The sequence below is a fragment of the Bufo gargarizans genome, chromosome 1 (genome assembly GCF_014858855.1).
Source record: "Bufo gargarizans isolate SCDJY-AF-19 chromosome 1, ASM1485885v1, whole genome shotgun sequence".
In the NCBI taxonomy this organism is placed as follows: domain Eukaryota; kingdom Metazoa; phylum Chordata; class Amphibia; order Anura; family Bufonidae; genus Bufo; species Bufo gargarizans.
Window position 1 is genome coordinate 666,133,020 of NC_058080.1, and position 20,523 is coordinate 666,153,542.

Below are 20,523 nucleotides of genomic sequence, written 5' to 3' on the forward strand. Positions count from 1 at the left end.
AAATTTAACCTTTATTTTGGTCAATTAAAATTCCCTGGAAGAGGAACGACTAGTGCAACAAAACACAACACAAATACAGTACAATTAACACACGGACGAGCAGGATCAGACAAGCGGATCAATATGAGAGGGGAAAAGGGGAGGAACGCATCAGGGCAACCCGTGCCATAACAGTATCTGTCCCTACGATATCCCTTTATAACTCCTCCTCAGCCCGGGGAGTATCTGTCCCTACAACACATCTTGCCCCCTGGAGGCCCTTACAAGATGTTCACCTAGAACCGCTGACTTGGATATCCTTCCAGTGGACCAGCTAAGTATACTCTTTACTGGTGGGGAGTCGGTTTATCTTAACATAACCGCGTGCGGACTCCTGTATAGTCAGTTAATTGGTTTTGGTTGTGGCCTCCAGACTTATGATCCATCTTCATTGATATCTGTTGAACACTTTATGTGTTTGACTGACATTGTTTTTGTCCCCTGATGAACCCCTTCAATGAGAGGAAGGGGGGAAACGCGTCGGGACACGTGATTGTACAACCGATATCTTCTATATATACTATTACCCAGATATCCATATGGGATAGTATATAAAGGGCACCATAAGGATAGACAGCATAGGTACGTGGACGGAGTGTGCCTACCATCAAGACACATCTCCGGGCTGAGGAGGAGTTATAAAGGGATATCGTAGGGACAGATACTGTTATGGCACGGGTTGCCCTGATGCGTTCCTCCCCTTTTTCCCTCTCATATTGATCCGCTTGTCTGATCCTGCTCGTCCGTGTGTTAATTGTACTGTATTTGTGTTGTGTTTTGTTGCACTAGTCGTTCCTCTTCCAGGGAATTTTAATTGACCAAAATAAAGGTTAAATTTTAGGTAGTCGTACCTCAGTGATATTGATTGAATAACTCTACGACCACCCGCTTTATCTATAATTAGAGCTTTATTACTTATAATCCCTATCCTGCGATATAGCTATATATTATGTTATTAATCATTTTCGTTCTGTAGATATGTCAAAAAACATACTTTTATAATATGCTAATTACCTGTCTACCAGCAAGTAGGGCGTCTACTTGCTGGTAGCAGCCGCATAAAACCGCCCCCTCCTCCTGTTGATTAACAGGGCCAGCCGCGATCTCCTCCTCCGGCTGGCCCTGTCAGCATTTCAAAAATCGCGCGCCTGTGTTGATTCGGCGCAGGCGCTCTGAGATAAGGAGGCTCGCCTCCTCAGCACTCCCTCAGTGCGTCTGCGCTGATGACGTCTTCTCTAGAACAAAAACGGAAGGCGAGGCGGGTCAACTAGCCAAGGTCAGTCCAGGAGGTCACGTCAGAACAAGGGAAAAGGCAAAGACAAATCCGTAAACAAGCCGAGGTCAAAATCCGAAAGGTAGCGTCAAGGTACAGGGAGCAGGCAGAAGAGGTGTCAAGAGGCGGATCGAGGTTCAATTCCAGAGGTAGCTAAATAACAATAAAGTACACAGCCTATAGGACGAAAATAACAGGCAACCTGTAGCCAGTAGCCGCCTGTATTTATAGTGGGGAGTGAGGGTCATGTGACGTGGCCAGCGTCACATGACCGACAGACCGACCACTCGAGCACCGAGTGATCAACTCGGCGCTCAAGGCAGACCTATGAGCAGGGAGCCTCCCAGCTAGCAAAGCCGCCCTGGGAACGAGGCCAAACACAGATCCTCGCTCCCGAAGCTAAGCAGCAGTGCTGGCCACACAAAATATTGACACTTTGGGCATAATTTGGCAATTTTTACTAAGGGGTGTACACACTTTTGTCGCCAGAGGTTTAGACATTAATGGCTGTGTGTTTATTTTGAGGGCACACCAAATGTACACTGTTATACAAGCTGTACACTGAGTACTGTACATTGCATCAAAGTGTTGTCCCATGAAAAGATATAAAATATTTACAAAAATGTGAGGGGTGTACTCCCTTTTGTGAGATACTGTGTGTATATATATATATATATATATATATATATATATTTGGTATTGCTGTATTCGTACTGACCCAGAAAATAAAGTTTGTGCGCTCTTTATGTCGTAAAGTGAATGTCACAAAATTTACAATGTAAAACCTTTCCCATCCCCTACAGAAAGATTTTATAATAACCAGTAAGTTATATGTACCCCAAAATAGTACCATAAAAACTTTTCCCACAAAAAACAAGCCCTCATACTGCCACATAGATGGGAAAAAAAGTTATAGCTCTTGGAGTGCGACTAAAAAATTAAAAAATTGCTTGGTCACCAAAGCCCCCAAATGCATACAGGAGGAAGGGATTAATACCTATGTTATAATGGAAATATGTTGTACAGACAGAGTAGATCTTAGTATAAACCATTCTAATATAAACACATTTTTTCATAACTTGCATAGTAGAACTGAATTGGCCATAAATGGATTCTCTGTGGGGTTTTTAAGCAGTTTTTGAAGCTAAAACCAGGAGTGGATAAAAAATTGAAGTATAATCTGTCCACAATAATTTTTCTTCTTTTTTGATCCACTCCTAATTTTGGCTTCAAAAACTGCATCAAAAACCCCTGAACATGTGGCCATACCCGAGCAACAGGCAGTATTTTTTTTTATAAAATTTTTGTCCGCATCCAATCAACATTTTTTTTTGTATGTCACACATGGAACGATTCATTTCTATGGGGCTGCAAAAAATGAGAATAGCACACGGCTGTCGCAAATTATAGAACATGTCTTATTCTTGTCCATTTTGCGAACAAGAATAGGCATTTCTACAATGCGGCCTGCCAAAAATTCATGATGCACACGGACCGCATCCCTATTTTACTGACTGCAAAATGTGTATGGTCATGTGAATGTACCCTTAATTCGATTTCATGGTGAAAAGCACATGATGAAAATGCACAGCTCTGCTACATCTGTAGTAATTCTGTCTGTATGTGTGTCTATACTGATACTGTAATGTAAAGTGATTCTGTATCTTCACAGCTACTATGGATTATCCGTCTGGTTCTCCGACGTCATTAAACACCTGCAGGCGGATGAATACGCCCTGAGAGTGAAAAACTTTTACGGAGAAAATATTTCAAACTACCATTTCAACTTTACTCTGGAAAATCAAATCCATAAAAATGGAGAATTCATCAATGACAAGTATTATTATTTTTCCCTTGGTGTTATGTTCCTGTTTTGTAGGAGGATTCTGTGATACCAAACCAGCCATGCGCTGTATTTCAGATCAGTGTCCATAGACTGCTGTGGGATCATACTTTATCTCTATGAGTCTAGAATAGTATACAAAAGCACAAAGAGGTTTTTCCTCACATACTGTCATTCATATGAAGAAGATAAGGTGGCGTGTATAGCAGTATGGCACGCTATATTGCAGAATTTATTAATTAAAGATATTGCACATTTAAAGTGAATCTCCTGAGGGAGATTTGAAACCCATCGAATGAATAATCAATTGAATGTGCATCTTTCTCATGGAAAAATAGTTTAAAAAGTTTATAGATGCGAATTGTTGCTACGTTTCTGCATTACTTCTTTCATTTGTAAGACCGGCTGCCTCTAATGTGCTTACTTGTGCAGCTGCAAGTTCAGAGTTCAGTGGGCGTTCCCTGTGAAGCATGCTCGTTCACTCCCTTATCTAAGTGTTCACGCCTGTGTGTCTCCTCTCTTTCATTGATCATGTGTGATGATAAAATCAGCTAAAAGGTCTCCTCAGATGAACAGGATAAGATGCAGGAGGCAGGGGACATGTAATAATACATGGCTCCTTTCTAGTTTATCAGTCGTGTGCACATCAACCTGATGCACAGAGCTACATAGAAGCTGTATACACAAGACGGTAGGATATTTTTGACCAGTGCTCACCACTCTGTAGACTTCTGTGACAAAAATCAATTATTTGTTTTTCTCTAAGAGTGTCTATATAAAATGTAATAAAAAGTCTTTTTTGAAAGGATCCCCCCTGCTGCAGAAACAGTTCGACGCTCACTCCAAACTCAGATCCTCCACTTTGCTGCAACGGGATACCAGCCGCCTGATCTTCCTCCTATGACCCTCTTGGATGTATCGCTCAAAATCTGATTTATCCTAAGACAACTAATTGTTTTTTATTGCTCAGTATCTGATTATTCACACTACCGTATATAAATGGATTAAACCACATATAGTGTTACACTGCAAAGAGTTACAATTTGCAAAAGGGCTTTATTAGGCCTCATGCACACGACCGTTGTTGTGTTCCGTTCCGCAAAATGGGGTTCAGTTGTTCCGTGATCCGTTTTTGTTTCCGTGTGTCTTCCTTTATTTTTGGAGGATCACCAGACGTGAAGGAAAGTAAAAAAAAGTCTAAGTCAAGTTTGCCATGCAAATGAAAGGAAAAAAAACGGACGTGGATGACAATCTTGTGTGCCTCCGCGTTTTTTTCACGGTCCCATTGACTTGAATGGGTCCGCGAACCGTTTTCCGTGAAAAAAATAGGACAGGTTATATTTTTTGGACGGACTGGAACCACGGATCACGGACGCGGATGACAAACGGTGCATTAGCCGAGTTTTCCACGGACCCATTGAAAGTCAATGGGTCCGCAGAAAATCACGAAAAACGGAACAACGGACACGGAATGAAACAACGGTCGTGTGCATGAGGCTTTATACTTACATTTAGAGTATGTTCACAGAGTTTTTCCTATGTGTATTTTATGTTAGCGTAGATCCCAAAAACCGAGCCAAAAACGCTTGTTCATATACATTGAATTAAATGGGGAAGCCGCTTGTTAATTCATACGGTGTGCTTTTCTTCTGCTTGCGGTTTTAAACACTGTGCCGCAGAAAGTGATACATCTATTCTCGATGTGAATTCCGTGCAGAATACATGTCTCAAGTTTCTATTGAAATGGGCAGGAAGAAAAACCACATCAAAACCACATAAAAAAACCATGTGAACCAAATCAGAATAAAAACAGCACACTAAGAAACCACAAGGAATCCTGAAGCAGATTCCGCATTAGGTTTTTTCAGCACAGAAAAAGTTCATGTGAACGTACTCTTGAAATAATTTTAAAAAAGCACTTAATATCCCACATAAAATGAGCGTAGCACGCCTCACCATAACCTGATCCAGGGTTTCACCTTCCTAGCTTCTGGGTCAAGTTATCATGAGGCATGCTATGCTGATTTTATGTTGGACTTACATTATATATGCTTTTTTTTCTATTTTAAATTTGAGTATAGTAAAGCTTTTTGCAGACTGAAGATCTTTGCAGAGTAACACCATATGTGGTTCAATCCATTTATATGTTTGGAGTAACTCAGGACAAATCAGATACTGAGAATACAGCCATCTAGTTGTATAAATTGGATATTGAGTGATACATCCAAGGGGATCATAGGAGGTACATCAGACTGTTGGTAACTGCATATTGCGGCACTGCAGAGTGAGCTCTGCAACATGCCGGTCCACAGGGGAGAACGCGTGAGATTCACGGTGGGCTGGTGGGTGCAACAGTTCATCGGTACTCACGGTTATCAGATGCCTCACTGGACCAGCAGCAGATTCTCCGGGGCACACTGTACAACAGGGGACACCGGCCTGGTGGTGATCGAGGTGCCCTTGATGGTGATTGGCTTTTCTGGGTGCTTGTGCGGCTGGGTCCCTAAATTAAAGTAAGGTCGTGACGCCAGCACCTTGGTGGTGCAAAATGATGAGATTGGTTGTAGTATGGAGATATAAGAATGAGGCAGGGTTTGAATCCATCTGAGAACTTTACTGTGACCAGGGTTTTGATAACAGTTTACATCCAGTTATAAACAGTCTCTTATGAATATGTAGGTTGAATACTGTAAATCCAGGTAACAGGCTGTATATATGGCTATATCGCAGGCTATAGTAGGAGGTTATGTACTCACTGGTAGTTAGCTCTTTGCCTTGTTCTAATCTTAGTAAAGGTGGTTCAAGTCCTTATCTTCTACACACAAGTAATGCAACAGATGGCCTATCTGTCCTTGAAGTAACGGTGAGGCTGCCGGAAGCTAATAAATCCTTCACCTTGATACAAAGGTGCCTAGAGCCTAGAATAATGGCTATTGTCCCTCCTTTGTCTTTCCACATAGAAATTAGTAAAATCCACTTGGCACTCCGGAAGAGTAGACGGTAGAATAAAGGCTTCACCTCTGCCTGCTTTCCTTACTTGACACTAAGACAAACGAATTGGCTTCTCTGGAGCCCGTGGAGCCCAAGAGAGAGCTGAGAGGAGGGGGGTCCTCTCCTTCCCCCTTGCTCCTCACTCCATCTCCTCCAACTCCCACAACTACTCACTAGGCCTGAACTGTGGTGTATATATACTGTGGTGCTATCCCCATCTAGTGGTGGAATATGTGTAGTGCACCTAACAGCCTGTTAACAGGGATCTTTATACAAACGTGCAATACAACATGATACAACATACAACCTAACAAGATGTGCAGTGCCAATGTACACTAGTGGGACGCTGCAGCTCTAAACTGCTTCTAATCCTGCAGAAGTGGAATTGCAATGTGCTGCCCGCCAGGGCACGCTTGGAGTCCCAGTGTAGGAAAGGCAGAGTAGTGATTTGGCCTTACTAGTTCAGTGTGTCACGGTGGTCCTACCTGGGTATCGTCATTCCCCAGGGCTAGATTCCTCAGCATTCAAAAGAGCATTAGTTGGAGGAATACGCCGAGTCCAGACTTGATAAAGTTCAACAGTTTTACTTGAATAAACTTACATTCAGATAATATATGATCTTTCTCTGGCTCGAGTAGGGTTGTTGCGAGTATCGAAATTTCGATACCCAATCAATACTTCTGTCCCGGTATCGAGACGATACCGGGATTTCCATTTTTTGGATTCTGAACTGCGCTGCTGCGCAGTCTAGTATCTCTGAACATAAGCGCGCTGGTTCCCTCAGCAGCACAGGGGAGAAGGAAGCAGTCTCTCCCTCCCCCCTGTGCTGCTGCTGCCGCTGCCACCAATGAACAGAGAGAGGGGCGGGTGCACTGTGCCACCAATGATAGGGCTTTTCCTGGTCCAGACTTTAAGTAGCAGGCTACACAGAGCGGCACCCAGAGATGTCCCAGCACTTACTATTATTCCTGGGCGCCGCTCCGTTTGCCCGCTGTGCCCCATTACTGTCTCCTGCTCCATATGCTAAATACTATCGGAGCAATGGGGGGGAGACATCAGCTTCTCTAGTGGGCGTTCCTTCTCCCTGTGCTGCGCTGCGATTGGACAGCGCTACAGCCAGGGAGAAGGAACGCCCACTAGAGAAGCTGATGTCTCCTCCCCATTGCTCCGATAGTAATTAGCATATGCAGCAGGAGACAGTAATGGGGCACAGCGGGCGAACGGAGCGGCGCCCAGTAATAATAGTAAGTGCTGGGACATCTTTGGGCGCCGCTCTGTGTAGCCTGCTACTTAAAGTCTGGACCCATATAAGGTCGTCTTTAACACATAATACAGGAGGCAGGTGCTGGCAGAAGAATCACATTGCCGGCACCCTGCCTCTGACAGGGAGCTGCGATCACCGTCAGTTAACTCCTCAGGTGCGACACCTGAGGGGTTAACTGCCGCTGATCTGCTGCCAGTACCCGCCTCCTGTATTAAGGGCTAATTATCATTGGTGGCGCAGTGTGCCCCCCCCCATCAACCCCCCAGTATTAAAATCATTGGTGGCGCAGTGGCCACAGGGTCCACTCCTCTTCATTGGTGGCAGTGGCAGCTTCTGATTGGAGCCCCAGCAGTGTATTACTGGGGCTCCGATCGGTTACCATGGCAGCCAGGATGCTACTGAAGCCCTGGCTGCCATAGTCTGCTCCCTGCTGCTATGTGTACTATGCACAGGGCAGCAGGGAGAGTGTGAAGTCCTATTCACCCTGATAGAGATCTATTAGGGTGAATAGGACAAGGGATTAAAAGATCTCAGGTTCTGGCCCCTAAGGGGTGAAATAGTTATTAAATAAAAAGTGTCAAAAAAAAAGTTTAAAAACCCCCACCAAAACATTCAGTATAAATCACCCCCTTTCCCAATTTCACATATAAAATATATAAACAATAAATAAACATATCACATATCGCCACATCATAAAAGTCCAAACTATTAAAATATTTAAAAAATCTATATAAAAAAAAAAAAATATAAAAAAAAGAAATGCGCGAATGGTATCGAGTATCGCAATACTTTTTTATTGTATCGTAATCGAATCAAAAATTTTGTATTGAAACAACTCTAGGCTCCAGCAGGTTTTGCGGTACACTGGCAACTCAGCCCAGACACTTTGCTTTGCCTTTGTCTCCTGTACTAATCTCTGGCTTTGGTCTGGTATCTGGACTTTCTGGCAGTTCTGGCACCTTTGAGTGGGGTGCCTTTGGCTGTTGACCCCCCTCGTAATACTCAGTCTATGAACTGCAAGGCGTTGTGGTGCTCTATGAGCTGCTTCCCCTGGAAGACTCCTACTGCAAGAGGGGGGAGCTCCCCTCACTGCGCCATGTCTCCTCTCCTTCCAACTTTCAACTCCCTCTGAACAGGAAAAACATCCCTCCCCTTGGAAGACCTGGGTGAGCCCAATCCTCCAATAATAGCTCACTGCCAGATGCACTGCCACCTGTTGGTAAACCAGGCACAGAGCATTAAACACAATAAATACCAGTTCTTAGCAATACTATTAAGACACAATATCAAAGGACCTGGAATCAGATATACAGATGACATTATTGGTAAGGATCTTTTCAAGAAAGACTTTTTATTGCATTTTTATGCAGACACGTTTAGAGAAAAACTCTTTATTGATTTTTGCCATAGATGTTTATAGAGCAGTGAGACTTTCTTTCCTGGGTCTATGTAGACTTAAAAGGGTTCTCTGGGATTTTCATATTGATGGCCTATCCTCAGGATAACTCATCAATATGAGATCGGCAGAGGTCCAACTCTCAGCACCCCCACGATCAGCTGTATGAAGAGGTTTCCCATGCTCCGTGGGCACATAGACCTCTTCCTAGGCCAGTAACACCATGTTTATCAGTCACATGGCCCAGGCGCAGCTCAGTCCCATTTAAGTGAATGGACTTGAGCTGCAAACTAACACAGCCACTATCCAATGGTAAACTGTGCTTTGTCAGCTGTGAAGATGCAACAGCGTTCACCAGAGCTCAGGTGAGTGTCATTGCTTCCTCAAACAGCTGATCGTCGGGGATGCTGGAAGTTGGACCGCCAACGATCTCATATTGATGATCTATCCTAAAGATAGGTCATCAATATGAAAATCCCAGAGATAAGAAACCTTTGTGGGAATTTTCTTCTGGTGGTCTGAGCCAGCTCCATCAAGCAGCTTTGTGAAGGCTCATATAACCTTGCCTAGTGTGCATTACCTTCTTATAGTAATAGAAATAGTTCACATACAGGGAAGCAGTAGTCAGAAACATTCCCCCTAGGCGTCAGTCTATTGCTGGGAGTTCCCTGCCTGCTTCATATGCTTCATCAAGTTGAAGACAGCCTCAGCTTTTAAGAGTACTTTCAAACTAGCGCAAAAACGCTTCAGTTACTGATAATACAACCATCTGCATCAGTTTGAACGGATCCGGTTGTATTATCTTTAGCTTTTTTTTTTTAACATTGCCAAAACAGATCCATTTCGTACACTATTGAAAGTCAAAGGAGGACGGATCCGTTTTCTGTTGTGTCAGTTTTGCTCCGCATGCCAGGGACGGAAAGAAAAAAGCAGCATGCTGCGGTTTTCTCTCCGGTCTGGAAACTAAACTAAACGGAATAGAATGCATTTTGGAGCCTTCCCTTCTGTTCAGTTTTGTCCCCATTGACAATGAATGGGGACCGGGCTGAAGCATTTTTTTTCCGGTATTTAGCCCCTAGGACGGAACTCAATAACGGAAAACTTTAACGCTAGAGTGAAAATTCCCTAACTTTGCAGCGTAATAGAAATGCAGTAAAGGGGATGTCATCTTTTCTTTTGAGCTTTATGTGGATTTATTACTTGTTTTATCTGATATTTACTGCTTGTTAAACCACATAAAATGTTCTATTTCACAGGTTCATTTCAATGAAGTTTAAGGCTGTAGTGTTTCAAGATTCACTATTTGAACGATGTTATTTTGAAGACGTGACGTCACTGAACACTTACTTTCGAAACTGCACTTTCACACATACAGCCTTTGTGAACACAGGTGAGGATCATGCCAGTGTTTTCTATTACGGCTTTCCATAGAACTCAGTGGAGGACAGAAAGCTCTCTGTAGTCAGGCTTACAACTTCTGGCTGCCGCATGTGGACTAAACCTCACCCACGGTGGCCAGTGATGCACAATTTTGCAGGTATGACAATGACCAGGCCTGTTTAAGTTGAAGTAATAAAGTCTCTCTTTACTGAGTAGATGATGAGAGTTCCAGTACAAACAGCAGCAATTGGTACAGTCCTAAGGAATATCACACAGATTATTTCTGCCCAATAGCTGTGTATGGGCAGCAGCAATGATGGTAGTAGTAATCTCTGAGACCCACTCTAAATATTTTGCAACTTTCCAAGATAACCACGGGCATGCTATTCTGTACTTGTTAACTCCTTCTGCAATACCTGGGCTGAGCAGTGCAGACTCTAGATCCAGCCCATCCCATAGAGTACCGGGTGCTGGAGGCAATTACCCCTTTCGACAGCAGTAAAGTCTTTTGTCATAAACGAGAGGTATCTCACACAGCCTTAGTGGTCCTTCTAGACCTTCTAAGGGTACTTTCACACTAGTGTTGTTCGGATCCGGCAAACTGTATGCAAACGGAAATATGTTTTTTCCTCATCCGGAATAACGGATCCGGTATTTAAATTTTTTCAAAGATCAAAAGCAAAAACAGCTCCTCCTATGTCCCTGCGCATGCGCAGACCGCAAGACCGTTAGCGGCAACGTGGAAATTTCCGGAAAACTTGGTACCGAATCCGGCATTAATACATCTCTATGGAAATTAATGCGATAGTGTGCCGGGATTTTGTCCAGTCAAATACCGTACAAGGGACGGAACGGAAGACATCTGGAAAGCATACGGAACGGATTGCTTTCCATTCAGAATGCATTAGGACAATTAGGGCGTTTTTTTGCGGTATTGAGACCCTTTACCGGATTTCAATACCGGAAAAGAATAACGCCAGTGTGAAAGTACCCTTAGATGGCCAGTCTCTTTCCTTCAGGGGTAGTCTGATGATAGATATCTTTGGCAGCTGTAGCCTCAGAGAGGAAGGTCCTCTGGAATTGGGCCTAGTTTGCTGGAACTTGCATGTGTAGATCTTGTTTGTAGTACTGCATTGCTAAGACTCACTAACTAACTAACTACCTAACCTGGAGGCAGGTCAAGTCCATCAGGTTTGCCTGTGTTAGCTATAAATTGCCCATTCATTGTTATAAAGGGCCCTCTACCCTGCTGAACATCAGGCAGATTGACGCTAACAAGTATTCGCATGAACACCAGCTAGCGACAATCTGCCGGTGTAAAGACACCACCGATTACCTGATGAACCAGCAAAGCGATCAAGCGGTCACCTAAATCAATGTTTTCCAGCAGCAGATTGTGTCTGCTAAACAGCACTCTGCTGCCGGCAAACAATGATTCTGCATTAGCGGTCGCTCCTCCCCATACAGAGGAGCTGCATGTAAATGCCGCCATTTTTCTACACCCCAGATTCTATGTTTTTGTGCATAGTTGAGTCGCTTGACCTTGTCTCCACTCAACCGTACACAAAAACATACAGACTGTTGTGCAGAAAAATGGCGATAGGCGCTCTGGACTGATGAGTTAAAAATTTAAATGGTTGGCTGGAACAGAAGGCAGTTTTTTTTTTACCAAAGGGTTGGAGAGCAATACATTAATGAGTATTTGTGGGCGATCTGATTGGCTCAAAATTTAATCTGCGCCAGGACAACTACCCCAAACATACAACCAATATCACTATGGACTATCTTCAGCGTAAAGAAGAACGAGGAGTCCTGGAAGTGATGATTATGAGTCAGACTGATTTGTAAGGGTACCCTATATACAGTCTCACTGGGGCTGTAGGATGGAGTTACTAGGCTAAAGTCATTTCTGCATGGAGTTTTTCTATTCTTTGGATGGCTTCCTTTAAGTACTCGTTTTTTTCCCTATGATGCAAAACCATACAGTTTATGTTTCTGATGAAATTGTCTGTAATGGAAGTGATTGTGCTCCTCTGGGACAAAGTAATGCTTACAATTGATGGTTTCTTAGCCAGATCCAGTGTTAATGTATTCTAGATGGTACGGTATCTAGGAGGCAGGTACATTGTTATGTAGAAGAAATAATACATTGAGCATCTAGTAGGAATTATAAAGGATCAGCTGAAAGCAGAACGTTTAAAGGGGTTATCTTTTTTTTAAATCTCATCTCGCCCACATTGGTGAGTCTTACAATATTTTTATTATGATGAATTTCTTTCCCTTACAGGGCCAGTGCTCCCTGCGCTCTAATTACGTTTTAGGCACTAGGCCAGTTTCGCGGGTTGCGCCTGCGCAGTCAGGCAGCCTCGGGTGAACACAGCTCACAGTGCCCGGGGCTGCCTGACTATGCATGCGCAACCCCAGTACATTGTGGGTTGAAACTGGGATAGGATCACAAGCACTATGTATGGTACATGATCCCAACATAATTAAACTGGGGAGGGCAGCGCTATAATGCCATTTGACTCACCACCGTGGGCAAGGTGAGATTAATAGAAAATAACTGGAAAACTCCTTTAAGGGCAGATCACAACCCAGAACAAGCGCCGATTGACAATATAATGACTAGGGCCGATCCTGCTTCTAGTCCTGAATGAATCCCGCGCATGCTGCTCCTTACCTCCATCATTTAGAGAGGCAGTGATTATTTTGGTCTTAAAAAAGGAGAAGGATCCATGTGATATGGGGTCATATAGACCCATATCACTGTTAAATACGGACTACAAGATCTTTGCTAAAATTTTGGCCAATCGACTAAAAGGGGTTATAGCGGGTTTGGTACACCCTAACCAGACGGGTTTTATCCCGGGACGGCAAATACAGATGAGTCTATATAGGGTGTATTTGAATTTGTCTGTTGGGGGTAGTATAGACCACTCCATTCTGTCTCTAGACGCCGCAAAAGCGTTTGACAGGATGGAGTGGTCCTTCTTGTGGGCTACAATGTCCCATTTTGGCCTTGGGGATTCGTTCCAGGAAATGACTCAAATGTTATATGCACAGCCAGTTGCATCTATCAGTGTCAACGGTATCAGCTCCTCCCCTGTTATGATGCAGAGAGGGATGAGACAGGGTTGTCCCCTGTCTCCTCTCCTCTTCGCTCTCTTTATTGAACCATTGGCTTCCCGGATTCGTTTAGATAATCGTATAGATGGGTTTGGGGTGGCGGGAGTGGGCGAAAAAATAAGCTTATATGCCGATGACGTGATTCTGTTCCTAGATCAGGGATGGAAAATCCTCTCGTATGTCATAGAGGTAATAGAAGATTATGGCAAATTATCAGGTTATAGAATTAATTGGTCAAAGTCATCGCTCCTCCTGCTAAACCGCAAAGCTGTAGATGAGGGGAGGCGAGTTCGTGTTTTGGCTCCTAATGATACTTTGGATTATTTGGGGGTTAAGATTGGGGTCCCTATAAATAGGTTTTATGATCTTAATCTGGCCCCGGTTTTGAATAAAGTTAGGGACAAAATCAGCGCTTGGCGGAAATTGATATTGGCACAGACGGACCGTATAGCTTTGATTAAAATGATTATCTTACCGTTAGTTTTGTTTTCGTTGTTGTGCCTCCCCTATTTGGATAGATGATATTTTCTTTCATAGGTTGGAGACTATGATTAATGATTTAATTTGGGGAAGGAAGAGGGTGCGTATAAAGCAGAGATATCTATGGCTGTCGGAGGCAGATGGTGGGCTGTCATTACCTTTTTTTCAAGGTTATTTTTTATGTGCACAGATTCAGCACTGTTTTTCTAAAGAGAGGTTACTTTCACGTTATTTGACAAAAGTTTTTGATAAACCAGTGGAGAATATCTTTGCATGTTTGGAGACTGGGTTTATGGGAATGAGGAGGTCCTTGCTGATCCCCTGCTCACTGCAGAGGATTTGGAACAGATTGAAGAAGATCCTTAAATCTTCCGGTCCGTTTGGTTTCACCCCTCTGTGGGAGAACAGGGGGCTGGAGGAGTTCTTCAAAATTACAGATTTTGGTTATTGGTTATGTAGTGGTATTAATAGAGTGTCCGACCTTTTTTATATGGGTCGTTTCAAATCACTTTTGGAATTTGTTTTTTCAGATAGTTCACCATTAGACTTATTTATGTATTCACGTTTGAAACATACATTCGAAACCTCTAGGAATAGGGGTGTTATTTTTCCACGAGAGAATATATTTTTTGATTTTTGTGACGCTCAGAAGTATGAAAAAGTGAAGCTATCTAGACTTTACGCGAAACTCCGAACGGCACTGGCAGCTGTAACACCTTTCAAAAGTACAGATAAGTGGGAGCAAGAGTTGAATTGCCCCCCACTGCAGTGGTCTACTATTTATAGGAATGTGAAAAAGGCGACAGTTTCCAGTGCGCATAGGTTAATTCAATTTAAGATACTCCATAGACTGTATTGTACGCCTAAAACCCAAGGAAAATTTCCCCAAAATAAAGATCGGGATTGCTGCTGCTCTAAATGTGGATATGTTAATGCAAACTATGTTCATCTGCTTTGGAGCTGCAGCAAAATAAGAAGTTATTGGGATGAGGTTTTCGCTACCCTACAAAAGGAGAGTTCAATGAACTATAACCCGGGAATTTTGATAGTCATTTTTGGGGATTATGGGTCAGAAGTGGAAGTCCCGCCTCAGGCTAGACGGATTTGGATGCGGGGATTGATGGTTGCTAAGGCTATATTGTTAAAGTATTGGGGCTCTGTCTCCCCGCCCTCAATAAGGGAGTGGGGTTCATACCTCCAAAGAATTAAGGTATATGAGGACATTGAAAGGAAACGGAGAGTTGCACGCATAACTGCATAGCTATAACTAATACTGATACTATTCTATATAATAATGAATGGAGTGACGGCAGCCAATGGGGGGGGGGTATATAGTTTATTATTATATAATATTTTGAGGGTGTCCTTAGGATGTTGTGTAGAATTTTTCTTGTAATGACGTCTATGATTGCCATGCTGGGCACACCGCCGTGATTAATATTGTTTTATGTATTAATATTATGACTTGGAAAATAAAAATATATATTTATTTAAAAAAAATAATGACTAGGGCTAAGCGAATTGGGTTCGGATTGCTGTATCCGAAACCTTATTCTTTTAAAAAGTCAGTCAAAAATATCGGCTCCATCCTACTGTAAAATGTATTGCTTCCGCGGAGGCCTTTTCGAAGTTTCATCAAATATTGCTTCATCTCGCCTTCACTTCGTTTATTCACATAAATTACTGTATCAAAATAGTGAGCCAAACTTGGCTTCGTTAATGAGGCATGAAGTAGGACGGTGCCGATATTCTTAATGTACTTTTTAAAAGAATTGGGTTTCGGATTCAGCCATCCGAACCCGAGTCTCTCAACCCTAAATAATTATGACCCATGCTTGTTTAAAAGGCCTGTTTAAAACATATCTATCCTATTTTTTTGCGGTGCGGACTGTCTCTTGCGGATCGCGGATTCATTCAAGTGAAAGGGTCCGCGACTGCAAACGGCGCGCACACGACCCGTGCCCGTGCATTTTGCTGTCCACGGCATGGGCTCACACGTTCATGTGCAGGATTATTCCACATTCATGCCTTAGACCTCTTCACTATTCTAAGTTCTCAGTAATAATTTATGTTAAACAACGTTGCCAATCATTACTCAGCAAAATGTATAATAGGAAAGGACAGGGCATTTCAGCAACCTCCCTTCCTTGTCAACTTAGGACGTATCCATGGGACATTTCTTACTATTAAAAAATCAATAATTTAAAACTATTCCAGTAAATCTTTATTACTGCAGTAATATTTCTCTTATGAACCATATGAAGAGAGTGACATCTGGTGTGTGACAGAAGAGCAACAGTAGAACATAAACCAAGTAAACCAGTAGTGTTGTCATATTAAAGGGTTGTCTCACTTCAGCGAGTGGCATTTATCATGTACATTCTCCATATTGTCTCCTTTGCTGACTTGATGCATTTTTCCATCACATTATACATTGCTTGTTTCCAGGGGTTACGACCACCCTGCAATCCAGCAGCCATGGCCATGCGCCAGCGTATCCAGCCTCCCGTGGTCCAGGCCACCAGAGAGGCCGACGCTTTTTCCTATAGTGTGCAGCACGACCACCACTGCTAGATTACAGGGTGGTCGTAACCCGTAAAAAATGCCATTTGCTGAAGTGAATGATGCTTTATACTGTTTTAGTATAAAAGCAGATTTCTATAATGTTGGAATAAATAAAACTAGATAATTAACCATTTCCTGACCCAGCCAATTTCCATATTTAACTCCAGGCCTTCCCGAAACCATAACTTTTTGATTTTTTTCCATCTACATAGCAATATTAGGACTTGTTTTTAGTGGTATAATTTGCACTTTCTAATGGAACTATTTAATGTTGCAAATGATGTAGTTGGAAAAAAACACAATTCTGTCAGTTTTATGGGTTTCGTTTTCACAGCATTTCCTATGTGGTAAAACTGACATGTTAACTCCATTCTCTAGGTCTGTACGATTACAGCGATACCATATTTTTAAACTTTTTAATACTTTAAACAAATAATAATCTTTTTGTAATAGAAGAATTGCAGGGGTGGCGCTCAGTGGGAGCTGTATGCCAGAAGCAGCGGTATCGCGGCAGGGACCACACAAATCTGCCGCACTGGAAAGGCAATCAGGTATATTGGAGATACTGCGCTGAAGGACAAGTTATTTGGCGATCGATATTTATTATACGAGTATTTGCAATTGGATGCAGGCTGGCATGCGAAGGTGTGTCACTATACAGGTGTATTAGCTGGTTAGGAACCGCTTACCTGTAGTGAAGCCTTCAGTTGGCGTGCTTTTGTCTGCGTCCCTGTACGTTCGGTAAGGAGGCTTCTTTGGTTATTGGTTGGTGTTTTTCTTTCTTTATCTTTTTCTTTATTCTTTATCGCTGTTTTTGGATCAAGATGGAGTAATCCAGATGCAGGATGAGTCGGCGTGCTGCCTCGTGTCCCGGCCGGTGGCACGCTACAGCCGCAGGTGGAGGTGTGTGTAGGGGAGTGGTTGGCGCTCACTTGGAGTTTGGTTAGTGACGTCACTAAAGCGGTCAAGCATTGACCGACAGGTGCCAGGTATCCTTCTCCAACGCGTTTCGAACAGGCGCTGTTCTTCCTCAGGGAGTGTTGCCTGGCTGTTCGTGCACCCTTTTTATAGGTATTTCTCCAGAGCTTTAACCTCTTCCCTGCCAATCCTGCATGCATTCAGTGTCATTTTTTTATTCAAAAGCGAACAGTTCTAGCTCTGCATTTAATCCATTTGGTATTAAGCTGTCCATATTAAATATCCATTTGGATTCCTTTTTTGACATCTCCTTGATGTAGTCCCCCCCCCCTCTTATTAGGTGGTATTATTTCGACCCCACAAAAATGGGATCCAGCAAAGTTTCCCCCATGCTTTATACTGTAGTGACGCGATAATGGATGTCCGTCATATTTTCTGGTTATGTTGTATACATGTTCTCCTATTCTTTTCTTCAGAGTTCTCTTGTTGCGGCCCACGTAGATTTTATTACACGGGCATGTTAAGATGTATATGACTCCTTTACTATTGCAGGTAATGAGGTGTTTTATGATGTGCTTATGGGATCCCTCTGAATTGCTGATTTCTGTTACTATTTTTTTGTTTTTTGATATTTTGCATCCTCTACAGGTTTTGCATGGATGGAACCCTCCCAATCCTGCTTCTTTCAATTTTAGATTTTTTTCTTTCATCTCTATATTGGTTCCTGTACATCTGCCTGTAGAGGCAATTATATTACCTATATTTTGTGCCCTTCTGAATACAAATTTTGGGTCTTTTGGGATAAATTCTCCTATTATTTTGTCCTCTTTAAGGATGTCCCAATGTTTTTTTACTATTCTTTTGAATATTGGGACCTGATCATTGTACGGTGTTATGATGGCTGGGATTTTTATGTTGGTTTCAATATCCAGAATATTTTTGTCTTTTTTCTTATTGGCTGTTAGTAGAGTTTGCCTGTTTAGTTGGTTTATTTCAATTTTTTGCTCTGATAATTTTGTTGTGTCATATCCCTTATGTTCCAATTTTTTCTGTAAGGTGTTTGCCTCCTTGTCATATTCCTTTATTTCCGTGCAGTTTCGTCTTAGCCTCATGAATTGGCTCCGCGGGATGTTTTCCAGCCATTTGGGGAGGTGGCAGCTATTCATTGATATGAAGCTGTTTCCATCTGTCGGTTTACTGTAGGTTTTGGTAAGTAGTTTTTTGTCCTCTATGTAAATGGTCAGGTCCAGAAAGTTAATTTCTTTACTGCTGTATGTAGAACTAAATTCCAAGTAAAAATCATTTTTATTAATATCTTCTAAAAATTCCAGCAATTTTATTTCCCCCCCATCCCATATAAAAATAATATCGTCGATAAATCGTCGCCAGAGGACGAGACCCGCACGAGGGGCGCCACCTGGGTGGATGGTCAACTCCTCCCACCACCCAACATATAGGTTAGCGAACCCCGGTGCGAATCTCGTCCCCATCGCGGTACCCCACGTCTGTAGGTAAAATTGTTCATTGTATAAAAAATAGTTTTTGGTTAAAATGAACATAATGCATTCTCCCAGGAAGTTAATTTGTGTTTCGGGCATTTCTCCTTTTTTTGTTAGAAAGTGTTGGACAGCGTTCACTCCTTTATTGTTTTCTATCACGGTGTACGTGCGGGTCTCGTCCTCTGGCGACGATTTATCGACGATATTATTTTTATATGGGATGGGGGGGAAATAAAATTGCTGGAATTTTTAGAAGATATTAATAAAAATGATTTTTACTTGGAATTTAGTTCTACATACAGCAGTAAAGAAATTAACTTTCTGGACCTGACCATTTACATAGAGGACAAAAAACTACTTACCAAAACCTACAGTAAACCGACAGATGGAAACAGCTTCATATCAATGAATAGCTGCCACCTCCCCAAATGGCTGGAAAACATCCCGCGGAGCCAATTCATGAGGCTAAGACGAAACTGCACGGAAATAAAGGAATATGACAAGGAGGCAAACACCTTACAGAAAAAATTGGAACATAAGGGATATGACACAACAAAATTATCAGAGCAAAAAATTGAAATAAACCAACTAAACAGGCAAACTCTACTAACAGCCAATAAGAAAAAAGACAAAAATATTCTGGATATTGAAACCAACATAAAAATCCCAGCCATCATAACACCGTACAATGATCAGGTCCCAATATTCAAAAGAATAGTAAAAAAACATTGGGACATCCTTAAAGAGGACAAAATAATAGGAGAATTTATCCCAAAAGACCCAAAATTTGTATTCAGAAGGGCACAAAATATAGGTAATATAATTGCCTCTACAGGCAGATGTACAGGAACCAATATAGAGATGAAAGAAAAAAATCTAAAATTGAAAGAAGCAGGATTGGGAGGGTTCCATCCATGCAAAACCTGTAGAGGATGCAAAATATCAAAAAACAAAAAAATAGTAACAGAAATCAGCAATTCAGAGGGATCCCATAAGCACATCATAAAACACCTCATTACCTGCAATAGTAAAGGAGTCATATACATCTTAACATGCCCGTGTAATAAAATCTACGTGGGCCGCACCAAGAGAACTCTGAAGAAAAGAATAGGAGAACATGTATACAACATAACCAGAAAATATGACGGACATCCATTATCGCGTCACTACAGTATAAAGCATGGGGGAAACTTTGCTGGATCCCATTTTTGTGGGGTCGAAATAATACCACCTAATAAGAGGGGGGGGGGACTACATCAAGGAGATGTCAAAAAAGGAATCCAAATGGATATTTAATATGGACAGCTTAATACCAAATGGATTAAATGCAGAGCTAGAACTGTTCGCTTTTGAATAAAAAAATGACACTGAATGCATGCAGGATTGGCAGGGAAGAGGTTAAAGCTCTGGAGAAATACCTATAAAAAGGGTGCACGAACAGCCAGGCAACACTCCCTGAGGAAGAACAGCGCCTGTTCGAAACGCGTTGGAGAAGGATACCTGGCACCTGTCGGTCAATGCTTGACCGCTTTAGTGACGTCACTAACCAAACTCCAAGTGAGCGCCAACCACTCCCCTACACACACCTCCACCTGCGGCTGTAGCGTGCCACCGGCCGGGACACGAGGCAGCACGCCGACTCATCCTGCATCTGGATTACCCTATCCTGTACCCCAAGGCTCCGTTAGAGAACAAAGGAAAATACACAGAAAGAAAACTCTCCAACCAAATAACCGAAGCGAAAAAGCA

The 20,523-nt window shown here is 42.5% G+C and overlaps 1 protein-coding gene across 2 annotated transcripts in view; it reads left to right on the plus strand.

Annotated features, from left to right (window-relative positions):
* SV2C (synaptic vesicle glycoprotein 2C) overlaps positions 1-20,523 on the plus strand; it is a 157,019-nt gene that overhangs the window by 122,812 nt on the left and 13,684 nt on the right. For both annotated transcript variants that reach the window (XM_044291982.1, XM_044291989.1), the window contains exons 8-9: positions 2,985-3,149; positions 10,063-10,196. In XM_044291982.1, the coding sequence (XP_044147917.1) occupies positions 2,985-3,149; positions 10,063-10,196 (299 nt within the window). The remainder of the gene's footprint in view (positions 1-2,984; positions 3,150-10,062; positions 10,197-20,523) is intronic.